The sequence below is a fragment of the Oncorhynchus clarkii genome, unplaced genomic scaffold (assembly GCF_045791955.1).
Source record: "Oncorhynchus clarkii lewisi isolate Uvic-CL-2024 unplaced genomic scaffold, UVic_Ocla_1.0 unplaced_contig_14083_pilon_pilon, whole genome shotgun sequence".
NCBI lineage: Eukaryota > Metazoa > Chordata > Actinopteri > Salmoniformes > Salmonidae > Oncorhynchus > Oncorhynchus clarkii.
The window spans coordinates 97,032-121,474 of record NW_027258076.1 but is presented as its reverse complement, the minus strand read 5'-3'; the positions used below and the strand labels follow the sequence as shown (position 1 = coordinate 121,474).

The window sequence follows — 24,443 nt, the reverse complement described above, 5'->3', positions numbered from 1 at the left end:
ACGAGAGTGTTCGGAGTGAATCTTGTTGTTGCGTGCCTGTCTTTGTCTGTTGAAATCCATTATTTTTAATAAAACGTTCATCAAATACAACCACCGACTGTTTATTTTGTTTCTGTTTCCCCAAGATGGCGACTCGTATTTCTAAGTGAGGCACAATGTGTGTAGGCTATGGTTTGTTACTGTATTAAAGGTGTGATTTTTCAATTGTGTTATCAATTATTATTCGCAATTACCTTTTGAACAAATTCCTATATTGAAATACCCCTAGCCATAAATAACTTGTAGGCTGGTCTAAAACAATGAATTTCAGTTACTCTAGAAATTGCAATGAGTGAGCTTCAAAGTGTAACAAAATCTGAGGATATGGGCAACCTTTTGTCATCCGCCCAAACGTTTATTCACATTGAGAAAATTATATTACACTGGCCCGGGTTGAACCGGGCAATGTCCTGTCACATCATCGGGCGAAAACTGCGAGGGAGGAGCACCTTTCTCAAATCAAACAGCAATCTGCACCGCTCGGTCATGTTGTCAACAAGGCATCGTCCAAAAACACACATCTCTTTTCCATACAATAAATGTAAGATTTGTCATACTAGTTTTCATCGGGAAGGCAGATAAATCGTTTTTATCAAAATCAATCACTTTCGCATGTAAAAATACAGAACCCTCCTCATCAATCCACGTGCTTGAAAACGTCACTTTTATTTTCAGCCGACTTCGCCGTCGTCGGCCAGAGCGGGTTACCTGGCTCAGGCCCGGGAGGCAGCCCGGTTCCAAAACGAATGCAATCCCTTTTCACCCGGTTTAAACTCCACACACCGCGGTAACCAGGCCAGTTAAACGAACCCCCTTATTGTGCTAGCCCTGTGCGCGCTCACACACACACACACACACACACGTTATCGTAATCGCGCCCCGCCCCACCCGCCCGCGAGTAGACTCTCCAGTCGCTAGCCTCAAACCAACTCTCTCTACTGTATCGATGAAGTTGTTTCAAAGATGGCGGATTTCCTGCCGTCCCGGTCCGTTTTATCTGTGTGTTTTCCAAACTGTCTCCTCACGAGTAACGAGGCAGAACAATTAAGGAAATCTAAAGAAATAGACAAAGGTATTTCGCGGGATAAGCCGTACGTGAAACGGCTGGTGAAGATTCTCCTACTCGGAGCGGGTGAAAGCGGCAAGTCCACTTTCCTGAAGCAGATGCGCATCATCCATGGTCAGGACTTCGATCAAAGGGCCAAAGAAGAGTTCAAGGCCACGATTTTTAGTAATGTAATTAAAGGTAAGGTACTTTTAGGTTGTTCGTTGTACTTTTATATAACGTCACTGTTTAGTTTTTTTGTTTCCCCGGGGCCTTTGTTGACTTATTTGCTCTGTTCGAGAGTTGACGTCTGAGTGGGAAGTAGCCACCCAGCTAGCATGCTAACAGTAGCCGTAACTTGGTATGCTAGCTAGCTATGTTGGGAGGACGGGCGCACTCACATCTGTTTTCTTCGCTAGCCTAGTTAGCTAGCTAACACACACACACAGACACACAAAGCTAGAAGAAACGCCCATGTTTATTTGAAACTGTTTCTGTGCACCAGTGGGATTTGAAGAGATGAGGCCACACAGACCCGAGCGGGGGGTTTCCCTTTGAGCATGATTCAGATGTCTGAATATTTCTCCTGATATCACGCGTATTGTTTGTCCCATGTCAGTATTATTCAGGGGTTGGAAAATAGTACGACAGTTAATCAGCTGTTTTTTTTTATCAGGCAATGTACCCAGCTAGCAGTAAGCTTTGGCTAACTAATGCGCTAGCTAGCTAGCTTTGTTGCTGTAGTTTAACTTATTTATAAACTTATTTTAGTGTTTTTAAAAACATGAATCTTGAACAGTCATAGTGAAATAACTTGGTAGCTAGTTTGGAAATCAGAAAGCTTAAAATGGTTTTAATCACAGCGGATATAACTAGATGAAGTAAATCCTAACCACCATTGCACATATTTGATAAAAGTCAGATGCATGACGTTTTCATGTTATGGAAACCAAGCCGTATACGAGGACTCGGATGGGCATCATAGGGGATTAAAACGTGGAGACGGATAATACACTGTTAAATGTTTAGGGTGGTTACTGAAGGCAAATATGTAATTAGTAACTCCTTGTTCGTTGGTGCGGAGTGTATAATGAACAAAAATATAAACGCAACAATTCAATATTTTACTGAGTTAGTTCATAGAAGATCATCAGTCAATTTAAATAAATTCATTAGTCCCTAATCTATGGATTTCACGACTGGGAATACAGATTCATCTGTTGGTCACAGATGCCGTAAAAAAAATTCAAGTTGCCATCTGTAAAATGCAATTGTGTTATTTGTCCGGTAGCTTATGCCTGCCCATACCATAACCCCACCACCACCATGGGCATTCAGTTCAAAACACTGACATCAGCAAACTGCTCGCCCACACGACAACATGCATGTGGTCTGCGATTGTGAGGCAGGGTTGGACATACTGCCCCCCCAAAAATTAAATGACGGAGGCGGCTTATGGTAGAGAAATTAACATTCAATTCTTGGAAAAAAAGACGTGCTCACTAACAGGGGTGTAAACAAATTTGTGCACAACATACGAGAGAAATAAGCTTTTTTGTGCGTATGGAACATTTCTGGGATCTATTATTTCAGCTCATGAAACATGGGACCAACACTTTACATGTTGAGTTTATATTTTTGTTCAGTGTATAATGTGTGAATGTATGTAGCTAAAGAAACCAGAGGTGGCTGGTGGGAGAAGCTGTAGGAGGACCAGGCTCATTGGAATGGAACAGAGTCAAATCTGTGGTTTCCATATGTTTGATACCGTTCCATTTATTCCAGCCATTACAATGAGCCCGTCCTCCTATAGCTCCTCCCACCAGCCTCCTCTGATAGAAATCTCGGGAACCTGAACGTTTCTCCAAACCTGCACTATAAAGGTGTTTACACGTGAGCAGCACTAAACGGCAGTTGAGCAGCACTAAACGGCAGTTGAGCCGCACTAAACGGCAGTTGAGCAGCACTAAACGGCAGTTAAGCAGCACTAAACGGCAGTTGAGCAGCACTAAACGGCAGTTGAGCAGCACTAAACGGCAGTTGAGCAGCACTAAACGGCAGTTGAGCCGCACTAAACGGCAGTTGAGCCGCACTAAAGGGCAGTTGAGCAGCACTAAACGGCAGTTGAGCCGCACTAAACGGCAGTTGAGCAGCACTAAACGGCAGTTGAGCAGCACTAAACGGCAGTTGAGCAGCACTAAACGGCAGTTGAGCAGCACTAAACGGCAGTTGAGCCGCACTAAACGGCAGTTGAGCCGCACTAAACGGCAGTTGAGCCGCACTAAACGGCAGTTGAGCAGCACTAAACGGCAGTTGAGCAGCACTAAACGGCAGTTGAGCCGCACTAAACGGCAGTTGAGCCGCACTAAACGGCAGTTGAGCCGCACTAAACGGCAGTTGAGCCGCACTAAACGGCAGTTGAGCAGCACTAAACGGCAGTTGAGCAGCACTAAACGGCAGTTGAGCAGCACTAAACGGCAGTTGAACCGCAAAAGAAAATCTGTCTACCGTGTAGAGACGAGCGGCCCCGGTTGTTGTCAGCTTGAATATTGTCATTAAAATGTTGTTTTTGATTGGTTGGCAAGATGAACTCTGTGCATTGGTCGACCACGTGCTACGGCCGCTCAAGACTTCAGCTAATTTCATCTTCTGGTGCTGAGCCAGCAGTGCTGCCGCTGCTCACGGGGACGAGCACCACGAACCACTTGCCACTTCCGTTTTGGCACCCGCCGCCCTACTCTTATTGAAGTCTATGAGGCCGGTTGCCACGACCTGCCTGTAAGCGTGGTAACAGCATGCAAGACACGCTTCCACGTGGCCTACCACTGTCGATCACATCATATAGGCACCGGTTTCAGACCGTTTCCATACCGATATCCACACATTATACAATCAGGACCGACGGACAAGGAATCGCCGATTATTGATAAACCTTCAGTAACAGGATTTTCGTTTAAAAAAAATAACGTCCTCTTTAAAAATGTGTCAGTTGTTTTTTTGGCCTCAGCATTTTAACCACCTACGTCCTTTATAGGGCAACTGGAAACCATGTTGTTTTGAGGCGGCGATGTGATCGCTCGTATTCCAATTGTTTCTATTCACCCAGACAGTCTGTCAAACTTGCTGGCTAGATCAATTGGCTACTTTGTGTCTTACCTAGCTAGCTATTTGTTATTTTACTGTAAATAATATTTACTTGTCAGACCCCTCCCCTGAATGTTGAGTGTTTAGTTGAAAGTTCAACACCGGTGGATGTCGGTCACGTTTTGGTAGACTGGGGGATTAGGCCTAGCTGTATAAAATCTGAAGAGAGAGAGAGAGAGAGAACATGAAAGGGGTGTTTCTGCCTCCAACTTGCGTGGTCATACCAGGTCTGGTAGTCGTGACAACCCAGCCCTGCACACACTAGTCAATGATATTACCAGAGATGTACAGCAATACTACAGTCCGATAACTCCTGTTATGCAAACAAACATCTTTTATGGGGGTGAAACCACTCTGCGTGCTCCCCCCCCCCCCCCCCCCTACTAGTTGGCTACTTTGTTCATTACGCAGACTAATTTAGGTTTCCTGGTACACACTGGTTTGTTAGTGTAGCAGTCCCAAGGAAATAAATTAATTGTCAACTATACAATTATAGTCATTGTGTTGTTGTTTTTGGTCAACTTTTCCTTTGTGTGTCGTTGATCACAATGAAGCTATTTATCTTAGATCTGTCGTACGCAGACTAAACTCTTCCATTTAATGTCTTCTTGTTGACGCACCGTTTCTCAGAACTCCTATTAAAGAACCATGTTGAATCATTGTGTTAATTTTAGATGGGTACTTTACTGTTATTTAATCATCAGACATGGAGGATGTCCCCGGTAGCTCTGTCTGTCTGTCTGTCTGTCTGTGTGGGTGGGTGCAGGGGGTTCCCAGCCTCACACCATGATGTCATATCCTTACTGTGAAATGCATGAATGGGGGGGAAATGTATACACACACACACACAGACAGATGGATGATTGGCTGTGGGTGATTGGCTGTGGGTGATTGGCTGTGGGTGATTGGCTGTGGGTGATTGGCTGTGGGTGATTGGCTAAGCCCGGGCAGGATCCCCAATGAGGAACGCTGTGTTTTGTCTTCTATGTGACAGATGAATGGTGGGAGTCCTGAGGTTCGTCCCAAATGGCTCCCTATACACTGCACTAACGTGTTGGCCTGCGCCCTATGGACCCTGGTGTAAAGTAGTGCACCATTTGGGGGACGAAGCCCCCCGATGACGCTGCTCTGTTCTCATCTTCGGCGTCCGTCAGACCGGAAATATAGATTGTAGCCTATAGACCTGGTGGTGAAAGGCCTGTGTTTAGGGACTTTATCTCATCGGTCTTCTATTTGTAAACAAAGGGCCTTGGCTCATCATGTTATGATTTAAATTCTTTAATCCACCTCTAAATCTCCCTTCTGCTAAATCTCCCCCCGTTAAGTCTACAGTTCTGACCTGATGGGGTGGGGGGGGGGGGGGGGGGGGGTGCGTGCGTGTGTTTGTTTTAGCTAAATAAATGGTTTGTCCCTGTCTCCTAAATCTTGTTGTACTTATTTACATTCTACAGGCCTGTTTATCTGGACTGTATTTTATCCCTAAGAAGTGATACGATCTACCCCCCCCCCCTCTCTTTGTCTCTCTGGAAGAACAGCCTAGTGCATGTCTGGATAGTATAGCCTAAGTCACATATGTCAGAGTCAAGGCCCGCGGGCCACATCCGGCCCGCAAGAAGGTTTTTTACGGCCCCTGGGATGATCTTGATTTATTATTAGAACCGGCCCGCAGCAAGCCGGCAGCCCGCAGATCTTTTACACGCACCAATACTACATTTCCCACAATGCAAAGGTGACGCACCGAGCAGTAGGCTGCTTCATTTCAATATTTATTGGCACAGCAGTCGTCAGCATCACAGTAAAATTAACTTTCAGATACCCATCAAAAATGGCAAAACGGAAGGTGGATACTGAGAACCGGGGGTTTCAAACAAGGTGGGAGTCGGAGTATATGTTCACGAAGGTAGCTGGAAAACCTGTGTGTCTTCTGTGTGGAGAAAGTGTGGCGGTACTGAAAGAGTATAATCTGAGACGACATTATGAAACGAAACACGCGGACAAAAACAAGAATATGGACATGGAACAAAGGCTACAAAAGGCAGAGGAATTAAAACGAGGCCTCAAATCTCGACAGGCTCTGTTCAAAAAAGCCAAATCACAAGGCCAGGCTGCTGTCAAGGCCAGTTTTATTTTGGCAGAAGAGATCGCTAAATCAGCCCGGCCATTTACGGAGGGGGATTTCATCAAAAACTGCATGATTAAAGTTTGTGACGAAGTTTGCCCAGAAAAAAGGCAACTCTTTTTAAATGTGAGTCTGAGCAGAAACACCATTGCCGAGAGAGTAGACCAGTTGTCCATCAATCTAAAAGAGCAGCTTGTGAAAAAGGGAAAAGATTTTATTGCATATTCCTTGGCTGTGGATGAGAGCACCGACATTTCTGACATTGCCCAGTTGTCAATTTTCATCCGCGGAGTGGACTCCAACCTAAGCGTGACAGAGGAGTTTTTGGCTTTACGTCCTATGCATGGCACAACTACGGGGCATGATTTGTATGAAGAGGTGTCAAGATGTGTAAATGAGATGGAGCTGCCTTGGGAAAAACTCGTGGGTTTGACAACCGACGGAGCACCTGCGATGTGTGGACACAGGAGCGGACTGGTGGCGAAGATACGGGAAAAGATGCAAGAGGAAAACGCGACAGGTGAGCTGACAGCTTATCATTGTATCATACACCAGGAAGCGTTGTGCGGTAAAGCCTTGAAAATGGAGCATGTAATGAGCATCATCACGCGCACAGTTAACTTTATCAGAGCCAAAGGTTTGAATCACCGCCAGTTCAAGGCATTTCTGACGGAGTTAGAAACGGAGCATGGTGATTTGCCTTATCACACAGAGGTGCGATGGCTAAGCCAGGGAAAGATGTTTCGAGCTTCGTGAGGAGATTTGTCTGTTCTTGGACAGCAAAGGGAAAGACACAACACAACTCCGAGACGAAATGTTTCTGTGTGAAATGGCTTTTCTGTGTGACATTACGAGTCATCTGAATGCAATAAACTTGCAGCTGCAGGGTCGGGATCGTGTCATCTCTGATATGTACAGTACAGTGAAGGCATTTAAAACCAAACTGACTCTGTGGGAGACGCAGATGCGGAAAGAAAATTTGAGCCACTTTCCCAGCTGCCAGACCATGAAAGAGAAGCTCTCTACCAGTGCGTTCCCGAGCACACAGTTGGCTGATAAAATAGGTATGCTTGCCGCTGACTTTCGACGCCGATTTGCTGACTTTGAAGCACAAAAAAGCAGGTTGGAACTGCTCGGTAACCCATTTGCTGTTGACGTGGAAAGCTCACCACCAAACCTCCAAATGGAGTTGATTGACCTCCAATGCAATGATGCACTGAGGGCAAAATATGCGGCAGTGGGTGCTGCGGAGTTCGCCCGTTTCCTCCCCGGCACAATGCCCCAGCTGCGCATCCAGGCTGCTCAAACGTTGTCTATGTTTGGCAGCACATACCTGTGTGAACAACTGTTTTCTTTGATGAACCTGAACAAAACATCACACAGAAGTCGACTTACTGCTGAACACCTCCACTCAATTCTGAGGATTTCTTCAGCTCAGAGCCTTACCCCGAACATTGATGAACTTGTGGAAAAGATGGGACACCACCAAGTATCACCCTCAACCTCAAACAAGTGAACATTACTGTGCAATCACATATTTAGAGTTTTTACTCAGTTCAAGTTTAAAAGTTAAAATTTAATATTTGTTTTCACTGCATGTTACTTCTCCTTAAACAAAGTGTTGTTTTTGATTAATAGATTTTTGCACTTTATTTTTTTGTATTTCAATCCAATTATATTTTAAAAATATTTCAGTTGAGTGGATGATAGAAAATTGCTATTATTGTTTTTTCTTTGAAGTAAATTTAGCCCACTTTTGCTAAAATAGAAAATATAGTCTACTGATGGTGCCTTGAATACCGGTTTCTTTCATTTAATGTTCATGTTATGGGGATATTTATATAAAGGAAATTTGTCTTTTGTGTCTGTTGAAAATTAAAGATTACTGACAGAGCCATAAGAAAATATTGCTTTATTTATCTGATCATATTGTAATATATTTGTTAGGTTTTCAGTAGGTTCAATTAGGTTCACTAGACTATATGCGTCATTTAAAAATTTTTCAATGAACATTCGAACAGTCCGGCCCTCGTCTTGTAGCTGATTTTTTTATTTGGCCCTCCGTCCATTTGACTTTGACACCCCTGGCCTAAGTCTAGATGTGGTACCCTGTTCCCTAGATAGTGCACTGCTTTTTTTACTTGGGCCCATAGGGGGGGTCTGGTCAGAAGTAGTGCACTAAATAGGGAATAGGGTGTCATGTGAGCCAACAGGCGTTGTGTAGCATTAATGACAGTGGCAGATTTTTGCTGTCCGGCCGACTCGTGAGGAGCTAGCAGGGGCCTCGGGTGTTGCACTTCCTCTTGTGATGTCATAGATGGATGGACGGGTGGTGTTGGATCTAGGCTGAACTCTCCCAGCGTGAGTCAACTCTTTCAGTTATTAAACAGATGTTAGAACAACTTTATTTTAAAGCCTCTGGGGTTCTCAGTGCTGATCTAGGATCAGATACCCCCTGTGTTATTCATTGATCTAATAGGCAGAACTGATCCTAGACCAGCAATGTCTCCTACTCTGAGATGCTTTGTGAGTATGTGCTATGAACACCTGTTCAGTCTAGGGCAGGGTTGCCTAACCCTCTTCCTGAGGATCTACTGTCCTGTAGGTGTTCAGTCTAACCCTAATTTAGCATATCTGATTCAGCTAGTTAAGGTCTTGTTGAGCATCTAATTAGTAGAATCAGGTGTGTTTAAATTAGGGTTGGACTGAAAACCTACAGGACTGAAAACCCACAGATCTCCAGGAAGAGGGTTGGGCTGAAAACCCACAGACTGGTAGACCTCATGGAAGAGAGTTGGGCTGAAAACCCACAGGCCGGTAGATCTCCAGAAAGAGAGTTGGACTGAAAACCCACAGGACGGTAGATCTCATGGAAGAGAGTTGGGCTGAAAACCCACAGGACGATAGACCTCATGGAAGAGAGTTGGGCTGAAAACCCACAGGCCGGTAGACCTCATGGAAGAGAGTTGGGCTGAAAACCCACAGGCCGGTAGATCTCATGGAAGAGAGTTGGGCTGAAAACCCACAGGCCGGTAGATCTCATGGAAGAGAGTTGGGCTGAAAACCCACAGGCCGGTAGATCTCATGGAAGAGAGTTGTGGAAACCCTGGTCTACGGTCTTTGGGTTTGATAGAACAGGTTGATTTCCAGGAGTCAATCTGTTTAGTCCTTTCTGAATAACTGGCTGATGCTCTTGAGTCCCCAATGCCACCCTATTCCTTACATAGTGCACTATGTTTGAGCAGAGCCCTGTGTGCCAAAGTCAAAGACTTGATGGTTAGTTGTCTAATTGAATTCAATGTGGCAGTTTAGGGCCCAAGGAGAGAGTAGGGTAGGGAATCGGGTTCCATTTGAGACAGTGCTCTGATCCACAGGGTCTGCTGCCTTGTCTCAGCCCTCTGCTCTGAGCCACATAGTCTGCTGCCTTGTCTCAGCCCTCTGCTCTGAGCCACAGAGTCTGCTGCTTTGTCTCAGCCCTCTGCTCTGATCCACAGAGGCTGCTGCCTTGTCTCAGCCCTCTGCTCTGAGCCACAGAGTCTGCTGCCTTGTCTCGGCCCTCTGCTCTGAGCCACAGAGTCTGCTGCCTTGTCTCGGCCCTCTGCTCTGAGCCACAGAGTCTGCTGCCTTGTCTCGGCCCTCTGCTCTGAGCCACAGAGTCAACTGCCTTGTCTCGGCCCTCTGCTCTGATCCACAGGGGCTGCTGCCTTGTCTCGGCCCTCTGCTCTGATCCACAGGGGGCTGCTGCCTTGTCTCGGCCCTCTGCTCTGATCCACAGGGGGCTGCTGCCTTGTCTCGGCCCTCTGCTCTGAGCCACAGAGTCTGCTGCCTTGTCTCGGCCCTCTGCTCTGATCCACAGAGTCTGCTGCCTTGTCTCGGCCCTCTGCTCTGATCCACAGAGTCTGCTGCCTTGTCTCGGCCCTCTGCTCTGATCCACAGAGTCTGCTGCCTTGTCTCGGCCCTCTGCTCTGATCCACAGAGTCTGCTGCCTTGTCTCGGCCCTCTGCTCTGATCCACAGAGTCTGCTGCCTTGTCTCGGCCCTCTGCTCTGATCCACAGAGTCTGCTGCCTTGTCTCGGCCCTCTGCTCTGATCCACAGAGTCTGCTGCCTTGTCTCGGCCCTCTGCTCTGATCCACAGAGTCTGCTGCCTTGTCTCGGCCCTCTGCTCTGATCCACAGAGTCTGCTGCCTTGTCTCGGCCCTCTGCTCTGATCCACAGAGTCTGCTGCCTTGTCTCGGCCCTCTGCTCTGATCCACAGAGTCTGCTGCCTTGTCTCGGCCCTCTGCTCTGATCCACAGAGTCTGCTGCCTTGTCTCGGCCCTCTGCTCTGATCCACAGAGTCTGCTGCCTTGTCTCGGCCCTCTGCTCTGATCCACAGAGTCTGCTGCCTTGTCTCGGCCCTCTGCTCTGATCCACAGAGTCTGCTGCCTTGTCTCGGCCCTCTGCTCTGATCCACAGAGTCTGCTGCCTTGTCTCGGCCCTCTGCTCTGATCCACAGAGTCTGCTGCCTTGTCTCGGCCCTCTGCTCTGATCCACAGAGTCTGCTGCCTTGTCTCGGCCCTCTGCTCTGATCCACAGAGTCTGCTGCCTTGTCTCGGCCCTCTGCTCTGATCCACAGAGTCTGCTGCCTTGTCTCGGCCCTCTGCTCTGATCCACAGAGTCTGCTGCCTTGTCTCGGCCCTCTGCTCTGATCCACAGAGTCTGCTGCCTTGTCTCGGCCCTCTGCTCTGATCCACAGAGTCTGCTGCCTTGTCTCGGCCCTCTGCTCTGATCCACAGAGTCTGCTGCCTTGTCTCGGCCCTCTGCTCTGATCCACAGAGTCTGCTGCCTTGTCTCGGCCCTCTGCTCTGATCCACAGAGTCTGCTGCCTTGTCTCGGCCCTCTGCTCTGATCCACAGAGTCTGCTGCCTTGTCTCGGCCCTCTGCTCTGATCCACAGAGTCTGCTGCCTTGTCTCGGCCCTCTGCTCTGATCCACAGAGTCTGCTGCCTTGTCTCGGCCCTCTGCTCTGATCCACAGAGTCTGCTGCCTTGTCTCGGCCCTCTGCTCTGATCCACAGAGTCTGCTGCCTTGTCTCGGCCCTCTGCTCTGATCCACAGAGTCTGCTGCCTTGTCTCGGCCCTCTGCTCTGATCCACAGAGTCTGCTGCCTTGTCTCGGCCCTCTGCTCTGATCCACAGAGTCTGCTGCCTTGTCTCGGCCCTCTGCTCTGATCCACAGAGTCTGCTGCCTTGTCTCGGCCCTCTGCTCTGTGCCACAGAGTCTGCTGCCTTGTCTCGGCCCTCTGCTCTGAGCCACAGAGTCTGCTGCCTTGTCTCAGCCCTCTGCTCTGATCCACAGAGTCTGCTGCCTTGTCTCAGCCCTCTGCTCTGAGCCACAGAGTCTGCTGCCTTGTCTCAGCCCTCTGCTCTGAGCCACAGAGTCTGCTGCCTTGTCTCAGCCCTCTGCTCTGAGCCACAGAGTCTGCTGCCTTGTCTCGGCCCTCTGCTCTGAGCCACAGAGTCTGCTGCCTTGTCTCAGCCCTCTGCTCTGAGCCACAGAGTCTGCTGCCTTGTCTCAGCATGTTGTTTGTATCCTGTTTACCCTCCCGCAGCCTCTTAATGACTACTGCGCTAGGAGACTGTATGTGTGTGACGCTGTGCCTGTTCGGCTCTAAGGGACTCCAGAAAGGAAGTGTGTTTCCGACTCTTATGGAACGTTGGGATTGTTTCTTTACAGCAAACTGGTACATCGTTCTGTGTCGTGTAGAGATAGAACAATGTCGGTTGGCATTCTACACAACATTGAATAACTGCTGTGTGCCAGCCAGGAGAAACCCTCTGTGTACCCCACAGAGCCACTGCTCCTTTACTTCCTCTGCAGCCAAGTGTTCCTGCTGGGTCAGGGCTTGTTCTGGTATGGATGTGGCGGTGACGAAAGAGCCTCGGCAGGCGCTGACGAAAGAGCCTCGGTGGTGTTTGTTAGCCGCTATCTCTAGAGGTCAAAGGTCATTTGAAAACAATGACTGGAGATTGCATCAACGGAAATACTCAGAATTCCACTGATGTGAAACGGTACAACACACCTCCTGTCCTTAGTGTCAACCGCTCAGGTGATCACTTCCTGTGTGTGTGTGTGGTATATTTTGTGTGTGTGGCATGTTTTGTGTGTGTGTAATATAGTTTGTGTGTATAATAACATCATTACTTCAATCATTAGGAAACAGTCTACCAAGAAACCTCAGCCCCTAAACATAAGTACCTATTCAGTGTTTTCATGTTGTCAGCTGGCTGTTTCAGGTACCCCGTCTAGCAGAATCTGGGGAGAACACGGTCTGACTTCCAGGGATGGGAGTAAAATAGATACATTAGAGTATCCAATTTATTATTTTTGACGATATTATATATCGATTCAAATGCTTTTAGTTTCTAGGGAGCTAACGTTAGCTACTAGGTAGCTATCGTGATGCATATCGTATCATGGTGAGTCGTGATGCATATCGTATCATGGTGAGTCGTGATGCATATAGAATCGCGATACATATTGTATCATGGTGAGTCGTGATGCATATAGAATCGCCATACTATGGTGCCGATACAATATGTATCTTGGTAATATCATATCCCGCCAGTCCCCAGCCTGTCCGGCTTGACATCAACAACACCAACAACAACAACAACACAAGCCTTTTGAATAGGTTGATGTTTGACCTCGTCTGAAAGACCTGCTCGTCTTTTACCTATTGGAAGTCTCTTCAGACCCTCAGTTGACTGATTGATCCCCAGAGAGTTATTTGATTGGTGCATTTATAATCCCCCTTTAATAATTAGTCATCAATGAACTTGAATGTCCCCGTCATTCTGTCTCTGTAGCTCCTTCTGTCTTTTATGTGTGTGTGTGTGTGTGTGTGTGTGTGTGCGCGCTCTCAAAGAAATGACAGTTGAATCTCTGCAGAGAAAGGAACTAAACAGTGATAAGACTGTGGAAGGAGGAAGCTATTATTACCCACAAGCCCCGTGCTCTTCCTCCCAGAGAGGCTCTCTGTTCTGGCCTCCGAAACCCTTAGCTGAGTTTTTATGCATTAATGTTTGATGGCTCATTAGCATCGTGGCTGTTTTTCTATGGACGTAGGCTATTGATTGTTAGCATCGTGGCTAATGTTTTTCTATGGACGTAGGCTATTGATTGTTAGCATCGTGGCTAATGTTTTTCTATGGACGTAGGCTATTGATCGTTAGCATCGTGGCTGTTTTTCTATGGTCGTAGGCTATTGATCGTTAGCATCGGGGCCTAATGCGTGCGTGCGATGGATGTTTTGCCATTGATCTATTGATCCTATCCTTCATTATTACATCAACAGCCCAGGCCGTGTGTGAGAGAGAGAGCCCCTGGAATACAGCCCTGTTTAGTGAGAGAGAGCACCTGGAAAACAGCCCTGTTTAGTGAGAGAGAGCACCTGGAAAACAGCCCTGTTTAGTGAGTGAGAGAGAGCCCCTGGAAAACAGCCCTGTTTAGTGAGAGAGAGCCCCTGGAAAACAGCCCTGTTTAGTGAGTGTGAGAGAGAGCCCCTGGAATACAGCCCTGTTTAGTGAGTGAGTGAGTGAGTGAGTGAGTGAGTGAGTGGGAAAAAAAAGAGCAAGCCCTGTAATTATACTACTCCTTATCAGTGGTCTGTAGCTGGCAGCCAGTCTAATTATACTACTCCTTATCAGTGGTCTGTAGCTGGCAGCCAGTCTAATTATACTACTCCTTATCGGTGGTCTGTAGCTGGCAGCCAGTCTAATTATACTACTCCTTATCAGTGGTCTGTAGCTGGCAGCCAGTCTAATTATACTACTCCTTATCAGTGGTCTGTAGCTGGCAGCCAGTCTAATTATACTACTCCTTATCAGTGGTCTGTAGCTGGCAGTCAGTCTAATTATACTACTCCTTATCGGTGGTCTGTAGCTGGCAGCCAGTCTAATTATACTACTCCTTATCAGTGGTCTGTAGCTGGCAGCCAGTCTAATTATACTACTCCTTATCAGTGGTCTGTAGCTGGCAGTCAGTCTAATTATACTACTCCTTATCAGTGGTCTGTAGCTGGCAGCCAGTCTAATTATACTACTCCTTATCGGTGGTCTGTAGCTGGCAGCCAGTCTAATTATACTACTCCTTATCAGTGGTCTGTAGCTGGCAGCCAGTCTAATTATACTACTCCTTATTAGTGGTCTGTAGCTGGCAGCCAGTCTAATTAAACTACTTATCAGTGCCTTTAGTCCTTCTCTGTTTATCACTACTGTCAGTTAACACAATGTTAAAACCTCTATGGCTGTAGTAGTAGTCCCTGTACTGTGCTTGTTGTTCATCCAAAATTACACCCTATTCTCTTTATAGTGCACTACTTTAGACCAAGGCCCTGTGTGTATATGACTCCTTACTGTGGTATAACCAGAGAGAGGCTCTGCTCTCTCTCTCTCTCTGTACCTGGCATTTGGAGACGTTACAGAGCACCATCCTGGTTGGCACCAAACGTCCCTTGAAGACAATAACATTCTGTCATAGAACCTTTGGCAACATGGTGGCCGTTTTTGAAATTCTAAACCTCAAACCAAGTTTATCAAACTCCATAGAAATAAACTTCCAACTCGATACGATATCTATGGGCCTCCTCCCGTAGACCTGCCTTGACCCAGACTCAGGTCTGGGTGACTCGGCTATCCATTTCAGCCCTGTTTTCACTTTTGACTTCAACAACACTGACTTTGATGGACTCTTAGTCTCAGCAGGACATGAACTGGTCTGTCTGGTTCCTAGTATCTCCCCAGAGAGAGAGAGGCCAAGGCCAGGTCAAGGAGGGTAGTCGACCCAGGTTAGACTGTCAGAGCTGTCTGTCTCAGGATGTGTGTGTGTGTGTTTGACAGAGAGGAGAAAGGAAGGGGAGGAGGGCCCCACCTCTCACCACAGGAACCACACACCACCTCCATCACCACCAGTTGGTGTTACGCACACACTCTGGTCACCACACCACCTCCATCACCACCAGTTGGTGTCACGCACACACTCTGGTCTCCACACCACCTCCATCACCACCAGTTGGTGTCACGCACACACTCTGGTCTCCACACCACCTCCATCACCACCAGTTGGTGTCACGCACACACTCTGGTCACCACACCACCTCCATCACCACCAGTTGGTGTCACGCACACACTCTGGTCACCACACCACCTCCATCACCACCAGTTGGTGTCACGCACACACTCTGGTCACCACACCACCTCCATCACTACCAGTTGGTGTCACGCACACACTCTGGTCAGTGACACTGACACATCCCTGCAGACTTCACGTGGACCAGCCCATGTCAACAGCAGCTGGTTTTATATTTACATGTCTTTAAATGTAACCTTTATTTAACTAGGCAAGTTAAGAACAATTTCTTATTTGCATTGTTGGCCTACCGGGGAACAGTGGATTAACTACCTTGTCAGCTCTGGGATTTGATCCATCAACCTTTTGGTATCTGGCCCAACGCTCTAACCACTAGGCTACCTGCCGCCCCCCTAACCACTAGGCTACCTGCCGCCCCTCTAACAACTAGGCTACCTGCCGCCCCTCTAACCACTAGGCTACCTGCCGCCCCTCTAACCACTAGGCTACCTGCCGCCCCTCTAACCACTAGGCTACCTGCCGCCCCTCTAACCACTAGGCTACCTGCCGCCCCTCTAACCACTAGGCTACCTGCCGCCCCTCTAACCACTAGGCTACCTGCCGCCCCTCTAACCACTAGGCTACCTGCCGCCCCTCTAACCACTAGGCTACCTGCCGCCCCTCTAACCACTAGGCTACCCGCCGCCCCTCTAACCACTAGGCTACCCGCCGCCCCTCTAACCACTAGGCTACCTGCCGCCCCTCTAACCACTAGGCTACCTGCCGCCCCTCTAACCACTAGGCTACCTGCCGCCCCTCTAACCACTAGGCTACCTGCCGCCCCTCTAACCACTAGGCTACCTGCCGCCCCTCTAACCACTAGGCTACTTTCCGCCCCTCTAACCACTAGGCTACTTGCCGCCCCTCTAACCACTAGGCTATCTGCTCTAACCACTAGGCTACCTGCTCTAACCACTAGGCTACCTGCTCTAACCACTAGGCTACCTGCTCTAACCACTAGGCTACCTGCTCTAACCACTAGGCTACCTGCTCTAACCACTAGGCTACCTGCCACCCCTCTAACCACTAGGCTACCTGCCACCCCTCTAACCACTAGGCTACCTGCTCTAACCACTAGGCTACCTGCTCTAACCACTAGGCTACCTGCTCTAACCACTAGGCTACCTGCCACCCCTCTAACCACTAGGCTACCTGCTCTAACCACTAGGCTACCTGCCACCCCGGGTTAAGCCATAACGTCACCAGTGTAGGGGTGAGCTGGCTGTGTGTTTCAGGTGGACCAACAGCCCTGTTTTATATACCAGAGAAACAGTGGAACCCAATTACACCCCTAAAGTCACTCCCAAATGGCACCCTATTCACTAGTGGTTAGAGCGTTGGGCTACTTGCCGGAAGGTTGTAAGTTCAAACCCCCGAGCTGACAAGGTACAAATCTGTCGTTCTGCCCCTGAACAGGCAGTTAACCCACTGTTCCTAGGCCGTCATTAAAAATTAGAATGTGTTCTTAACCGACTTGCCTGGTTAAATAAAGGTCAAATAAAATATATAAATAAATTAAGTGAAGTACCATTGGTCTCTGGTCAAAAGTAGTGCTGTATATAGGGAATAGGGCACTGTTTGGGACACGTCTGTCTGTCTGGAGGACTACTGTGGTGTGTTTGTATTACTGTCGTCGTGGGTACCGGAATTCCACTGAAGTCCCCACAAGGATATTAAAACAAGGAAGTCTCGCCCTCTCGGGGACATATATTTCCCAGGTCCCCACAAGGATAAAGGCTATGTTAGGGTTAGGACTTGGAATGGGAAAGACTGTTGTGTCCCCACAAGGATAAAGGCTATGTTAGGGTTAGGAGTTGGAATGGGAAAGACTGTTGTCCCCACAAGGATAAAGGCTATGTTAGGGTTAGGACTTGGAATGGGAAAGACTGTTGTCCCCACAAGGATAAAGGCTATGTTAGGGTTAGGACTTGGAATGGGAAAGACTGTTGTCCCCACAAGGATAAAGGCTATGTTAGGGTTAGGAGTTGGAATGGGAAAGACTGTTGTCCCCACAAGGATAAAGGCCATGTTAGGGTTAGGAGTTGGAATGGGGAAGACTGTTGTGTCCCCACAAGGATAAAGGCCATGTTAGGGTTAGGAGTTGGAATGGGAAAGACTGTTGTCCCCACAAGGATAAAGGCTATGTTAGGGTTAGGAGTTGGAATGGGGAAAGACTGTTGTCCCCACAAGGATAAAGGCCATGTTAGGGTTAGGAGTTGGAATGGGAAAGACTGTTGTCCCCACAAGGATAAAGGCCATGTTAGGGTTAGGAGTTGGAATGGGAAAGACTGTTGTCCCCACAAGGACACGTGTACTGTACTGTGAGTGCTTGTGCCTAAAACTATTTGAGAGTGTTCTTGCACTACAGAAGAAACGGGTTTGTATGTGTGACTGTATACCTCGCTCTGTCTCCCCCTTGGTTCTCGGTCCCTCTTGGCCCGTCTCGGTGTCGCTCGCTCTGTCTCGGTCCCCCTCGGTCTCGCTCCCCCCCCCCCCCCCCCCAGTTCCTCTCGCTCGGTCTCGCTCCTCCTCGGTGTCGCTCGGTCTCGCTCCCCCCCGGTCTCTCAGTCTCGCTCCCCCTCAGTGTCGCTCGCTCCCCTCTCGGTCTCGCTCCCCTCTCGGTCTCGCTCCCCTCTCGGTCTCGCTCCCCTCTCGGTCTCGCTCCCCTCTCGGTCTCGCTCCCCTCTCGGTCTCGCTCCCCTCTCGGTCTCGCTCCCCTCTCGGTCTCGCTCCCTCTCGGTCTCGCTCCCTCTCGGTCTCGCTCCCTCTCGGTCTCGCTCCCTCTCGGTCTCGGTCTCGCTCCCCTCTCGGTCTCGCTCCCCTCTCGGTCTCGCTCCCCTCTCGGTCTCGCTCCCCTCTCGGTCTCGCTCCCCTCTCGGTCTCGCCTGGTCTCTCGGTCTCGCTCCCTCTCGGTCTCGCCTGGTCTCTCTGAATCGCTCCCTCTCGGTCTCGCCTGGTCTCTCGGTCTCGCTCCCTCTAGGTCTCGCCTGGTCTCTCGGTCTTGCTCCCTCTCGGTCTCGCTCCCCTCCCCCTGGTCTCTCGGTCTCGCCCCCCCCTCCCGGTCTCTCCCGCTCGCTCCCCTGGTCTCTCCATCTCTCCCCCTCGGTCTCCCTCCACCCCCCCTCGGTCTCTAGGGGTGTTGGTGGAAGTATGACCCTCTACTTAATCTACTTCATGCCTAGTCATTAGCTCAGTTGGCTAACACAGTCTCTCCCTCCCAGGGGTGCGTGTGTTGGTGGATGCCAGAGAAAAGCTCCACATCCCGTGGGGAGAGGCGTCCAACCAGAGGCACGGAGAGACCATGATGGCGTTTGACACGAGGTCGGCCAGGATGGCCCACGGCATGGTGGAGACCAAGGTCTTCCTGCAGTACCTGCCCTCCATCCAGGCCCTGTGGGCCGACACGGGCATCCAGGACGCCTACGACAGACGCAGGGAGTTCCAACTGGTGAGGACACACCTAGAGAAACACACACATGGATAGAGACGCGTGAGAGAGATACACACACACACGAAGGGGCTTGCACACACATACACACACATACAACCAACAAAGGGGCTTGCAGCTGGAATGATGAGCACAGAGTAATTGAGTGTTGGACTCGGCCTGTCGCTGTCTTTTCTGTTGCTCACCCCCCCTCTCCTCTCTCTCGGTGGTCTTAGTGTTGGCTTGTAAAAGCAGTGTGTCGGTCTCTTGTTGATGATCAATAGCTGTACTGAGGACTGAGCAGGGGATTCTCCAGACTGGAACTGATGCTCTTTTTATTCTGTAAACTACCATCACTCATTCAGTTTATGCACAGTCCCTCATCCCCCCTCTCTCTTATCATGATTAAACATAGAGCAGACAGTCACCAAGCCTCCTCCAGCTCCAGTCCCTCATCCCCCCCCTCTCTCTTATCATGATTAAACCTAGAGCAGACAGTCACCAAGCCTCCTCCAGCTCCAGTCCCTCACCCCCCTCTCTCTTATCATGATTAAACATAGAGCAGACAGTCACCAAGCCTCCTCCAGCTCCAGTCCCTCATCCCCCTCTCTCTCTTATCATGATTAAACATAGAGCAGACAGTCACCAAGCCTCCTCCAGCTCCAGTCCCTCACCCCCCTCTCTCTTATCATGATTAAACCTAGAGCAGACAGTCACCAAGCCTCCTCCAGCTCCAGTCCCTCATCCCCCTGTCTCTTATCATGATTAAACATAGAGCAGACAGTCACCAAGCCTCCTCCAGCTCCAGTCCCTCATCCCCCCCTCTCTCTTATCATGATTAAACATAGAGCAGACAGTCACCAAGCCTCCTCCAGCTCCAGTCCCTCATCCCCCCCTCTCTCTTATCATGATTAAACATAGAGCAGACAGTCACCAAGCCTCCTCCAGCTCCAGTCCCTCATCCCCCTGTCTCTTATCATGATTAAACATAGAGCAGACAGTCACCAAGCCTCCTCCAGCTCCAGTCCCTCATCCCCCTCTCTCTTATCATGATTAAACCTAGAGCAGACAGTCACCAAGCCTCCTCCAGCTCCAGTCCCTCATCCCCCTCTCTCTCTTATCATGATTAAACATAGAGCAGACAGTCACCAAGCCTCCTCCAGTTCCAGTCCCTCATCCCCCCCTCTCTCTCATCATGATTAAACATAGAGCAGACAGAGTCAACACACACACTGTTAAAGGACTAGTCCCCCCACCCCACCCCAATACATCCAGTGTCTGTCCTACATCAGGAGTGGCTTTCCTAGATGCATGGTGACATTTCAGCTGCCTTGTTCACTGTTACGGTATTTAGGGGCCAGATTAAACTTAAAATTCCAGATGTGATGGCTTTAGAAGCTTCTGATAGGCTAATTGACATCATTTGAGTCAATTGGAGGTGTACCTGTGGATGTATTCAAGGCCTACCTTCAAACTCAGTGCCTTTTTGCTTGACATCATGGGAAAATCAAAAGAAATTACCCAAGACCCCAGAAAATTTGTTGTTGACTTCCACAAGTCTGGTTCATCCTTGGGAAACATTTCCAAATGCCTGAAGGTACCACGTTCATCTGTACAGACAATAGTCCGCAAGTATAAACACCATGGGACCACGCAGCCTTCATACCGCTCAGGAAGGAGACGCGTTCGTTCTGTCTCCTAGAGATGAACGTACTTTGGTGCCAAAAGTGCAAATCAATCCCAGAACAACAGCAAAGGACCTTGTGAAGATGCTGGAGGAAACAGGTAGAAAAGTATCTATATCCACAGTAAAACGAGTCCTGTATCGACATAACCTGAAAGTCCGCTCAGCAAGGAAGAAGCCACTGCTCCAAAAATGCCATTAAAAAGCAAGACTACGGTTTGCAACTACACATGGGGACAAAGATCGTACTTTTTGGAGACACGTTCTCTGGTCAGATGAAACAAAAATAGAACTGTTTGGCCATAATGACCATCGTTATGTTTGGAGGAAAAGGGGGAGGCTTGCAAGCTGAAGAACACCATCCCAACCGTGAAGCACGGGGGTGGCAGCATCATGTTGTGGGGATGCTTTGCTGCAGGAGGGACTGGTGCACTTCATAAAATAGACGACATCATGAGGCAGGAAAATTATGTGGATATATTGAAGCAACATCTCAAGACATCAGTCGGGAAGTTAAAGCTTTGTCGCAAATGGGTCTTCCAAATGGACAATGACCCCAAACATACTTCCAAAGTTGTGGAAAAATGTTCTAAGGACAACAAAGTCCTGACCTCAATCCTATAGAAAATGTGTGGGCAGAACTGAAAAAACGTGTGTGAGCACGGAAGCCTACGAATCTGACTCAGTTACACCAGCTCTGTCAGGAGGAATGGGCCAAAATTCACCCAACTTATTGTGGGAAGCTTGTGGAAGGCTTCCCGAAACGTTTGACCCAAGTTAAATAATTTAAAGATAATGCTACCAAATATTGGGTTTGTAAAGTTCTGACCCACAGGGAATGTGATGAAAGAAATAAAAGCTGAAGTAAATCTTCCTCTCTACTATCATTCTGACATTTCACATTCTTAAAATAAAGTGGTGATCCTAACTGACCTCAGACAGGGAATTTTTTTGTCAGGAATTGTGGAAAAACGGAGTTTAAATATATTTGGATAAGGTGTATGTAAACTTCCGCCTTCAACTGTATACATTCACTTCAAGTGGCCAGTGTAGAAATCCACCCCACTACTCTGATGGTGCATACAGATGAACACGCTCCAACCAGCTGACTCACTGAAGCTACTTTGTCACTGTTTGTCTCTGGAAGATTTTCTGCTGTAAAATCTCTTATGAAGGAACACCTATACCAAGAAGTCAGGAAATAAGACATTCTGTTTACTAATATTCAACTGAGCCATTTGAAACCAGTTTTGTGTGAGGTGTACTTCCTGATTCCTGCTAAACCCACAACTGATTCCCTGGTGATGTTTTTTCTTACCATGGGTTCTAAAGGGGTTTCTGCTAGTCTGTCTGTTAGCTGTCCTCTGCCAACTCACTCATCCCAGGGAGGCTGTCATCTGAGACCGGGGTGTGACAGAACCGCAGCACGCCATACTCCCTCCCAGTTCTGCTAATACGCACTCTCACTTCCCCAAAGCCGACACAGAATGGACACTCCGTTCACCATTAAGAGGAGGGTTAACATTTTAGAGAGGCTCAAAGTTGAGTCCGAATTTACGTTGCGTTTGATGCTTAGGGCTGTTTGTGGTCTGTTTATCAAATAAATACATCACGTTTATATTGTGTATGGTAATATACAATATTATTATTAAAATATTATACCTTATTTTTGTTGTTTAATCTTAAAGTGGAATCATTTATTTAAAACAAAGAGTTTAATGGCGCTGGAGGGGATAGCAGACATTTTACAGGCTAATGACCAATGGTGCTTTTTATTTTTTTTTTAATGTCTTACTTTTTAACTGGTGGGAAAATTGTTCGTAAGAAAGCATTTCACGGTAAAGTTCACATCTGGTGTATTCTGAGCATTAAAATTTGATTTGAAAACAGACTGCATCTACTGCCCTTAAACCACTACTAATGGCTTCTGAGCTTGCTGCTCGCACACACACACACACACACACACACACACACACACACACACTATCAGTGTTTGTGTGTGGAGAAAATGCTAACTCACACACAAATCAAGTCAACCATAGAAAATGAAAACAATGCCCTTTCCCTCCCTCCCTCCCTCCCTCCCTCCCTCCCTCCCTCCCTCCCTCCCTCCCTCCCTCCCTCCCTCCCTCCCTCCCTCCCCTCCCTCCCCTCCCTCCCTCTCCTTAGTCTCCGATGTAGAATGGAGCAGAGAGGAAAGGAATCAACTGTTGCAGAAAAGGAAGGGAGGGTGAGAGAGAGAGAGATCTGGGACCACACCAAAGCTTTTAATGTTCATATGTAGTATACATTCTCACAACAACGACATGGTCATATCTATTCTATACACTCTGCTTCTAACTCTGTTGCCCTGCGTTGATTGGACCCTCAACAGATCCCATGTCAATGAGGGCGTGGCTTGTAACAGAACACTATAAAGCCTTCGGTGGAGAGGAGAACAGGTCTGAGGCTGTGGATTAGGATTATGCAACACCTAGGATAGGGAAGAGAGGGGCAGGGGGGGGATAGGGAAGAGAGGGGCGGGGGGGGGATAGGGAAGAGAGGGGCGGGGGGGGGGATAGGGAAGAGAGGGGCGGGGGGGGAGATAGGGAAGAGAGGGGCGGGGGGGGGATAGGGAAGAGAGGGGCGGGGGGGGGATAGGGAAGAGAGGGGCGGGGGGGGGATAGGGAAGAGAGGGGCGGGGGGGGGATAGGGAAGAGAGGGGCGGGGGGGGGGATAGGGAAGAGAGGGGCGGGGGGGGGATAGGGAAGAGAGGGGCGGGGGGGGGATAGGGAAGAGAGGGGTGGGGGGGGGGGGGGGGTAGGGAAGAGAGGGCGGGGGGGATAGGGAAGAGAGGGCGGGGGGGATAGGGAAGAGAGGGCGGGGAAGAGAGGGGCGGGGGGGGGGATAGGGAAGAGAGGGGCGGGGGGGGGGATAGGGAAGAGAGGGGCGGGGGGGGGGATAGGGAAGAGAGGGGCGGGGGGGGGGATAGGGAAGAGAGGGGCGGGGGGGGGGATAGGGAAGAGAGGGGGGGGGGATAGGGAAGAGAGGGGCGGGGGGGGATAGGGAAGAGGGGGGCGGGGGGGATAGGGAAGAGGGGGGCGGGGGGGATAGGGAAGAGAGGGGCGGGGGGGGTAGGGAAGAGAGGGGCGGGGGGGGGTAGGGAAGAGGGGGCGGGGGGGCGGGGGGGGATAGGGAAGAGAGGGGCGGGGGGGGATAGGGAAGAGGGGGGCGGGGGGGATAGGGAAGAGGGGGGCGGGGGGGATAGGGAAGAGAGGGGCGGGGGGGGTAGGGAAGAGAGGGGCGGGGGGGGGTAGGGAAGAGAGGGGCGGGGGGGGGTAGGGAAGAGGGGGCGGGGGGGGATAGGGAAGAGAGGGGCGGGGGGGGATAGGGAAGAGAGGGGCGGGGGGGGATAGGGAAGAGAGGGGCGGGGGGGATAGGGAAGAGAGGGGCGGGGGGGATAGGGAAGAGAGGGGCGGGGGGGATAGGGAAGAGAGGGCGGGGGGATAGGGAAGAGAGGGGCGGGGGGGATAGGGAAGAGAGGGGCGGGGGGGGGGGATAGGGAAGAGAGGGGCGGGGGGGGATAGGGAAGAGAGGGGCGGGGGGGGGATAGGGAAGAGAGGGGCGGGGGGGGGGGGATAGGGAAGAGAGGGGCGGGGGGGATAGGGAAGAGGGGGGCGGGGGGGTAGGGAAGAGAGGGGCGGGGGGGGATAGGGAAGAGAGGGGCGGGGGGGATAGGGAAGAGAGGGGCGGGGGGGATAGGGAAGAGAGGGGCGGGGGGATAGGGAAGAGAGGGGCGGGGGGGGATAGGGAAGAGAGGGGCGGGGGGGGGGGTGTAG

General features: G+C 49.7%; 1 protein-coding gene across 1 annotated transcript in view; it reads left to right on the top strand.

The window, feature by feature from the left end:
• Positions 1-948: 948 nt before the first annotated feature.
• LOC139395226 (guanine nucleotide-binding protein subunit alpha-13) overlaps positions 949-24,443 on the top strand; it is a 38,331-nt gene continuing 14,836 nt past the window's right edge. Inside the window, exons 1-2 of the mRNA XM_071142873.1 lie at positions 949-1,285; positions 18,736-18,962. Coding sequence (XP_070998974.1) covers positions 1,003-1,285; positions 18,736-18,962 — 510 coding nt within the window. The 5' untranslated portion in view covers positions 949-1,002. The remainder of the gene's footprint in view (positions 1,286-18,735; positions 18,963-24,443) is intronic.